This window comes from Hyperolius riggenbachi, chromosome 12, assembly GCF_040937935.1.
Source record: "Hyperolius riggenbachi isolate aHypRig1 chromosome 12, aHypRig1.pri, whole genome shotgun sequence".
In the NCBI taxonomy this organism is placed as follows: domain Eukaryota; kingdom Metazoa; phylum Chordata; class Amphibia; order Anura; family Hyperoliidae; genus Hyperolius; species Hyperolius riggenbachi.
In genome coordinates this window covers 224,017,596-224,026,644 of record NC_090657.1, presented here as the reverse complement: position 1 = coordinate 224,026,644, position 9,049 = coordinate 224,017,596, and the positions used below count along the sequence as shown (strand labels likewise).

Sequence of the window (9,049 nt, the reverse complement as noted above, 5' to 3'; positions counted from 1 at the left end):
TAGCTTTGGGTAGGCAGGCAGGGTAGTTCGCGCTCCAGCCACGCTAGCCAGGGTCCCCCCTGTCATTGTGTCACTGCTGGGAACAGTAGTACACCGCTTGCTCAGCCACACTATATAGCATTCTGTTTACTGCCACTCTGTGTACCTCGCTCAGCCACACTATATAGCATTCTGTTTACTGCCACTCTGTGTCTGCTGGGAATAGTAGTACACCGCTTGCTCAGCCACACTATATAGCATTCTGTTTACTGCCACTCTGTGTACCTCGCTCAGCCACACTATATAGCATTCTGTTTACTGCCACTCTGTGTCTGCTGGGAATAGTGGTACACCGCTCGCTCAGCCACACTATATAGCATTCTGTTCACTGTTCTGTGTCTGTTTGGAATAGTGGTACACCGCTCGCTCAGCCACACTATATAGCATTCTGTTTACTGTTCTGTGTCTGCTGGGAATAGTGGTACACCGCTCGCTCAGCCACACTATATAGCATTCTGTTTACTGTTCTGTGTCTGCTGGGAATAGTGGTACACCGCTCGCTCAGCCACACTATATAGCATTCTGTTTACTGTTCTGTGTCTGCTGGGAACAGTAGTACACCGCTCGCTCAGCCAGAGTATATAGCATTGTGTTTACTGCCACTCTGTGTACACCGCTCAGCCAGACTATATACCATTGTTTACTGACACTCTGTGTACACCGCTCAGCCAGACTATATACCATTGTTTACTGACACTCTGTGTACACCGCTCAGCCAGACTATATACCATTGTTTACTGCCACTCTGATTCTGCTGGGAACAGTAGTACACCGCTCGCTCAGCCAGACTATATAGCATTGTGTTTACTGCCACTCTGTGTACACCGCTCAGCCAGACTATTTACCATTGTTTACTGACACTCTGTGTACACCGCTCAGCCAGACTATATACCATTGTTTACTGAAACTCTGTGTACACCGCTCAGCCAGACTATATACCATTGTTTACTGCCACTCTGATTCTGCTGGGAACAGTAGTACACCGCTCGCTCAGCCAGACTATATACCATTGTTTACTGACACTATATAGCAGACTATATAGCATTGTGTGTACACCGCTCAGCCAGACTATATACCATTGTTTACTGACACTCTGTGTACACCGCTCAGCCAGACTATATACCATTGTTTACTGCCACTCTGATTCTGCTGGGAACAGTAGTACACCGCTCGCTCAGCCAGACTATATACCATTGTTTACTGACACTCTGTGTACACCGCTCAGCCAGACTATATACCATTGTTTACTGCCACTCTGATTCTGCTGGGAACAGTAGTACACCGCTCGCTCAGCCAGACTATATACCATTGTTTACTGCCACTCTGATTCTGCTGGGAACAGTAGTACACCGCTCGCTCAGCCAGACTATATACCATTGTTTACTGACACTCTGTGTACACCGCTCAGCCAGACTATATACCATTGTTTACTGCCACTCTGATTCTGCTGGGAACAGTAGTACACCGCTCGCTCAGCCAGACTATATAGCATTGTGTTTACTGCCACTCTGTGTACACCGCTCAGCCACACTATATAGCATTGCGTACTCTGCCAGTCAGTGTGTATATTGCTGGGATCAGTAATACTCCACTCACCGTCAACCACTATATGAGCTCAACATGAGTTCCCCAGAGACCTCCGCTGTGAGCAGCACTCCCAACAACAGCAACAGCCAACGCCCCACGCAAGCTATAACATCCACCCCAGCAGCCAGTGGTCAGCAGCAGCCCTCCCCGGAGGAGAACGTTGTGTCCATCAGTCCGTCGCCAGAGCGATTAATGAGGGCTGCCATTGAGGAGATGATGGGGCCTGATGTGGAGGAGGAGGTCTGGCTCAGGCCAGCATCCCAAGTTAATGTTGAGGACGATGAGGGGTCTGTGTCTGGGGATGTTGGGGTGGCAGAGGTGGTGGGTGGGTCAGACTCAGGAGAAGAGTTGTATGATGAGGATGATGATCGGGACCATCTGTATGTGCCTCAGAGTCCGACCCCGGAAAACATGTTGTATCGTGTGTTTAGGTACTAAAATCTGCGTTCCCTCCCAGTAGTGTTGGGCGAACAGTGTTTGCCACTGTTTGGGTTCTGCAGAACATCACCCTGTTCGGGGTGACTATATAGCAGACTATATAGCATTGTGTTTAATGCCACTCTGTGTACACGGCTCAGCCACACTATATAGCATTGTGTTTACTTCCACTCTGTGTCTGCTGGGAACAGTAGTACACCGCTCACCCGCCACTGTATAGCATTGTGCTCTGTGTCACTGCTGACAATAGTGGTACACCGCTCACCCACCACTGTATAGCATTTCTGTACTGCCACTGTACTGCTGCCAGTCAGCGTGTACTTTAAGGATAAGTGAAATGAGGAAGAAATCCGGTGAAAGAGGGAGGGGCAAGGGAAGAGGTGTTTCCCCTGACGGTTCACGTACAGGCCACAGGGGAGCACCCAAGAAAACCCACTCAATACTGCCCATGTTGTCCAGGACAACAACCCTCACAGATCCAAAAGAACAGGACCAGATAATTACTTGGATGACCTCTCAAGCGTCCAGCAGTGGGTTAAGCAGCACCAGCACATCACGCACGAGGTCCGAGTCCTCAGCCAGTTAAAGTCTGGGCTTTCTTTGAAGACTGCACTGAGGATGTTACCATGGCGATTTGCAAGGTGTGCAAGACCCGCCTGAGCAGGGGGAAAAGTATTAACAACCTCTCCACCACCAGCATGAGCCGCCACATTCTATCCAAACATCCCACTCTGTGGGCAAACGCGGCAGGACAGGGTACCACCAGCAACACTGCCTCCCTTGGGTTCACCAGACTCACCACCAGACCCGCCTCAGCAGCAGCAGTAGCCCAGCCATTGCGTGGTTCACAACATTCACAAACATCAGACGATGCTGACACTGTCACTTTCCGGACTAGTGCTCTTGAGGTCTCCCAGTGTTCATCAAACACAACAACCAACAGCCCTTCGGTGTGCAGCGCTACGGTTGAGTTGTCTGTCTCTGAGATGTTTGAGCACAAGAGGAAATTGCCAGCAAATGACCCCCGGGCCGTGGCAGTAACAGCCAGCCAGCATAGCCAAGCTTCTGGCCTGCGAAATGCTGCCATATCGAGTGGTGGAGACAAACAGCTTCAAGGGCATGATGTCAGTGGCCATCCCACGTTACGTGGTTCCCAGCCGCTACCACTTTGCGCGCTCTGCAGTGCCTGAGTTGCATGAGCACGTGGTCAGCTAAATAACCCGAAGCTTGAAGAATGCCGTTGCCTGCAAGGTTCACCTCACCACTGACACCTGGACGAGTGCGTTCGGCCAGGGTCGATACATCTCCCTTACCGCGCACTGGGTGAACCTTGTGGAGCCTGGCAGCGATTCCTCACCTGCTACGGCGCGGGTGTTGCCCACGCCGCAAACAGCTGGATAACAACAGCAGCACCTACCTCTCTGACTCCTTCTCCTCCAACGCATCTCAAAGCTGTACCTCATCCGGAAATGCTAACCCAGCACCAGCAGCAGTAGGATCGTGGAAGCAGTGCAGCACAGCTGTTGGCATGCGTCAGCAAGCGTTGCTGAAGCTGATCTGCCTTGGGGATAAGCAGCACACAGGGGAGGAAATTTGGAGGGGAATAAAGGAACAGACGGATTTGTGGCTGGCACCGCTGGACCTGAAACCGGGCATGAAGCTAGACACCTGGCACGAACTGGCAATGTACGCAATAGAGGTGCTGGCTTGCCCGGCAGCCAGCGTTATGTCGGAACGCTGTTTCAGTGCTGCCGGAGGCATCATCACAGATCGGCGTATCCGCCTCTCCACAGAAAATGCAGACCGTCTGACTCAAATTAAAATGAATCAATCCTGGATTGGAAATGACTACGCAACACTCCTGGACCCCAACCAAGTAACATGACCGATGAACATCTGGGATGGTTTAGCGTTTCCGGTCCCTGTTTATTGAACCTCTCATCTGTATTACATTTATGACTGCATGGCGGCAAAAAGCATTGCTGCTATATCCGCACGCTTTTTGTCCTCATGCAAGGCCTGGGTTGTTGTGTCTCACAAAGCGTGGCCTTCTCCTCCTGCGCCTCCTCCTGTTCCATCACGTGTGCTGCTGCTGCTGCTGCTGGGTTACCGTTGCCGGTCCCTGTTTATGGAACCTCTTATCTTTATTACATTTATGACTACATGGCGGTACAAAGCATGCCATCAGCACGCTTTTTGTCCTCATGCAAGGCCTGGGTTGTTGTGTCTCACAAAGCGTGGCCTTCTCCTCCTGCGCCTCCTCCTGTTCCATCACGTGTGCTGCTGCTGCTGCTGCTGCTGGGTTAGCGTTGCCGCGTGGTCCCTGTTTATTGAACCTCTTATCTTTATTACATTTATGACTACATGGCGGTACAAAGCATGCTATCCGCACGCTTTTTGTCCTCATGCAAGGCCTGGGTTGTTGTGTCTCACAAAGCGTGGCCTTCTCCTCCTGCGCCTCCTCCTGTTCCATCACGTGTGCTGCTGCTGGGTTAGCGTTGCCGCGTGGTCCCTGTTTATTGAACCACTTATCTTTATTACATTTATGACTGCATGGTGGTACAAAGCATGCTATCCGCACGCTTCTTGTCCTCATGCAAGGCCTGGGTTGTTGTGTCTCAAAGCGTGGCCTTCTCCTCCTGCGCCACCCTCCTCCTGTTCCATCACGTGTGCTGCTGCTGGGTTAGCATTACCGGTCCCTTTTCCTGGAACCTCTTATATGTATTACATTTATGACTGCATGCCGACAAAAAGCATGTTACCTGTGCAAAGAAAACAGACATTTCCCGCATTTAAAAGACAGTTTTCCCTTTGAAACTTTAAAATCGATTTTCTCAAAAACTATAAGCTCTTTTTGCTAAATTTTTTTTCCTCTTGTACCCACTCCCAAGGTGCACATACCCTGTAAATTTGGGGTATGTAGCATGTAAGGAGGCTTTACAAACCACAAAAGTTCGGGTCCCCATTGACTTCCATTATGTTCGGAGTTCGGGTCGAACACCCGAACATCGCGGCCATGTTCGGCCTGTTCGGCCCGAACCCGAACATCTAGATGTTCGCCCAACACTAGTGCAGGGCTGTGTGGTGAGTCAACACATTGGCTTAAGACTTTACCAAATCCAATGCTCCAATATGGGGAAGCTTCTCTGTTTGCTGTGTTTTTTGTTTTTGTTTTGTTTTTTGTTTTAAGTGTGATGTCACAGTTCACTCATCTCCAACTACAAGAAAGGCCCAGGAGTAGTCTTTGCTACCGTAATATCTATGTTACGGCAGGGCCCTTATTACACTTTCTCTTACAGGGCTATGGAAACCGGTTTACCCATGCGATAAAGCGAGGTGCAAAAATGAATTCATGCCTAGCAGAGGATGGTTTTGATCCATCAACCTCTGGGTTACGGGCCCAGCACACTTCCGCTGCACTGTGAGCTTGCTTTTGACATACTAAATAATCGATCGATCTTTAGTATGTCAAAAGCAAGCTCACAGTGCAACGGAAGTGTGCTGGGCCCATAACTCACACTGCTATGCAGGGCTTCGGACAAGCAAAACTCCCAACTCAGATTTCTTTATCCACAGCATGTCCAACCTCCTCCAATTACACACACATACAGGAAATAAATGGTAAATATACATTTCCTACCATACAAGGCGTGTCATCCCTGCCAGTGTGAATACTCCAGATAATATACAACCCTCACAAATGGAAGGCTATAGATGGGTCAGTGGTTAATGAGATGCAAATAAAACTGAGATTATGCAGAATTATGCAAATATATGCAATTTAAATGAACTAACCAGAAGGTTGCATAATTCTACATCTATGAATTATTTGCAACTTATTGGCCATTCAGTAACCTTATAACAAAGAACAGAGTTTGTATGTTCTCCCCGTGTCTATATGTGTTTCCTCCGGGCACTCCAGTTTCCTCCCACATCCCAAAAACATACAGACTATGGCCCAGTGCACACCGAGCGGTTTTTGGAGCGATCCGCCGGCCGCATCCGCCTCTAAAAACGCTTGTCTTATGTATTGCAATGGGATGGTGCACACCGGCGGTTTTCGGTTTTTGCCAAGCCGCAAACGCGCCTCCTGCTGCGCGTTTGCGGTTTTCAGAAGCGTTTCGTCCTCAATGTAAAGTATAGGAAAAACGCAAACCGCTCTGAAAAACGCTAGTTCAGAGCGGTTTGCCAGGCATTTTTATTACAGTAGCCTTTCAGTAACAGCTTTTACTGTAACAATATGTGTAATCTGCTACACAAAAACGCACGCAAAACCGCTAGGTATGTTTAGAAAACCTCTCTAAACATACCTAGAATCGCTCTGAAATCAGCTCCCAAAACCGCTAGCGTATTGCGGATCTGCTAGCGGTTTTGGTGTGCACTGGGCCTATGATACATACACTACACAATATAGACATGGGGCTATGGTAGGCATTCAATTGGGAGCCCCTCTGAGGGACAGTAAAATAGGAATTGTAGTGAAAACAACAATAAAATTGCTTATTGTGAGTTTCCCAAACCTGTCCTTATGACTCCCCAAAAGTGCATAGTTTGCAGGCAACCTCACTTATGCACAGGTGGGGTAATTAGTGTCTCAGCTACATGCAATCCACCTAGTTGTGACACTAACTACCCCACCTGTGCATAAGTGAGGTTGCCTGCAAACCGTGCACCGCTGGGGAGTCACGAGGACAGGTGTGAGAAACATTGGTTTACAATAGTATTTACAGATTATTTAGTCAGTGTTTTCCCATTGTAAAAATCTTTCCTCTCCCTGATTAACATTCTGAAATGTATCACTGGTTGTGACGTCTTTAGTTCTGCCAGGTGATCTGTGCGGAATGTTCATTACTGAGAGTTCTATGCACAGAGTGAAATACTGCTTGCTTGACAGTTGGAAAATGCCATTCTTTCCCACAATGCAATGAGGTTCTCAGAAAGCAAACGGTCAGGACCCATGGCCATGACATTACACTATGGGTGGGGTTTCACCACAATATCAGCCATACAGACTCCCCTGATGATCTATTAGAGAAAAGGGAAATATTTCTCAGGGGAAAGGGGGTATCAGCTACTGACTGGAATGGAGTTTATTCCTTGGTTAACATTCCTCTTTAAGTGATAAGACAATATACTGTGTACAGCTCTGTGTAAGGTGTCAGAGCTATATAAATACTAAATAGTAATAATAAAAACGTTATAACTGAATGGGTTCACTTGTGATTACATACAAATAATAGGCATCAGAGTCAGAAATTGGTTAAAAATGTAAACACCATTATCCTGATCTGAACCCACGACTGATCTGAACCCATGACCCTGATCTGAACCCATGACCCTAATCTGAACCCATGACCCTAATCTGAACCCATGACCCTAATCTGAACCCATGACCCTAATCTGAACCCATGACCCTAATCTGAACCCATGACCCTAATCTGAACCCATGACCCTAATCTGAACCCATGACCCTAATCTGAACCCATGACCCTAATCTGAACCCATGACCCTAATCTGAACCCATGACCCTAATCTGAACCCATGACCCTAATCTGAACCCATGACCCTAATCTGAACCCATGACTCTGGAGCCACACCCATGATCTGAACCCACGACACTGTAGCCATGACCCTGTTCTGAACCCACAACTCCACGCAATGACTTATCTGAGCCACTGGCTGGAGTCCTGACCGTGATCTGACACTATGAACTTAATCTAAAGCAATGACTCTGTAGCCATGACCCTGATCTGAACCCATCACTTTGAAGCCATGATCCTGATATAGCGGCCCTGATCACAAAGTGATCTGTTTACAAAGTGAAGTGTCAACTGGCTCCACACTTATTAACATTAGCAACATTTCTCTGCGGCCTGGAGGTGCCTTGCTGGCCCTGACTCTATTGTCTATGGCTATGAAAATAACTTACCTAGATGTGGATCCAGAAGGTGAGGCTGCTCCTGATAATTGTCCATAACTACAATGAAAGAAGAGAGGATGGTGAGACTCAGACAAGGAACATACAGGCTTCTCATCTCCTACCCCTGCCTAATCCCCACGCACAGAGTTCAATCTATTACCCCGGCAATCCCCCCCTCCACCTCTCCCCCCAAACAGATTCTGGATCAGCAGGACTCACTATGTCCCGCAGTCACACACATATGGATCTAGTGATTCGCAGTCTGGTTCACTCACCATTAAACCTCTGTGCGCACAGCTCTCTGCTCACCGGCTCCATACAGGACATCTGCAGGTTGACAATCAGGTCTCGTGTCTGTTTGCTCTCCGTAAAAGATCCCAAGATGTTACCGCTCAATACAATCTCCGGGCTGCCATCTTCCTCTTGCTCAGCACGGTCTGCCGCCATGGTGATGATTCTGAACTAGAGACTCTCACGGCTCCCACCTAAAAACACAAAACAAAGGCTTAAAATGGCCTTTTTATGCACTACCTATCTACTCAACAGCACTCCAAGAGTTCAAAAGACGCACTGCAGTTCTCCACATTTTAGAATTCTCAAAAAGAAGCTGAAAATGCGCAGGCCTGGGGTGCCGACGCTGCGGACCGCGGGTCGGGGCCAGCCAGGCACCTCCAGGCCGCAGGCCTGGGGTGCCGACGCTGCGGACCGCGGGTCGGGGCCAGCCAGGCACCTCCAGGCCGCAGGCCTGGGGTGCCGACGCTGCGGACCGCGGGTCGGGGCCAGCCAGGCACCTCCAGGCCGCAGGCCTGGGGTGCCGACGCTGCGGACCGCGGGTCGGGGCCAGCCAGGCACCTCCAGGCCGCAGGCCTGGGGTGCCGACGCTGCGGACCGCGGGTCGGGGCCAGCCAGGCACCTCCAGGCCGCAGGCCTGGGGTGCCGACGCTGCGGACCGCGGGTCGGGGCCAGCCAGGCACCTCCAGGCCGCAGGCCTGGGGTGCCGACGCTGCGGACCGCGGGTCGGGGCCAGCCAGGCACCTCCAGGCCGCAGGCCTGGGGTGCCGACGC

The 9,049-nt window shown here is 49.8% G+C and overlaps 1 protein-coding gene across 1 annotated transcript in view; it reads right to left on the bottom strand.

The window, feature by feature from the left end:
- The window catches only part of LOC137541507 (tubulin-specific chaperone D-like), a 162,292-nt gene extending 153,854 nt beyond the window's left edge, over positions 1–8,438 (bottom strand). The window contains exons 1-2 of the mRNA XM_068262841.1: positions 8,260–8,438; positions 7,994–8,041 (exon numbers count right to left, since the gene is read on the bottom strand). Coding sequence (XP_068118942.1) covers positions 7,994–8,041; positions 8,260–8,431 — 220 coding nt within the window. The 5' untranslated portion in view covers positions 8,432–8,438. The remainder of the gene's footprint in view (positions 1–7,993; positions 8,042–8,259) is intronic.
- Positions 8,439–9,049: the final 611 nt, after the last annotated feature.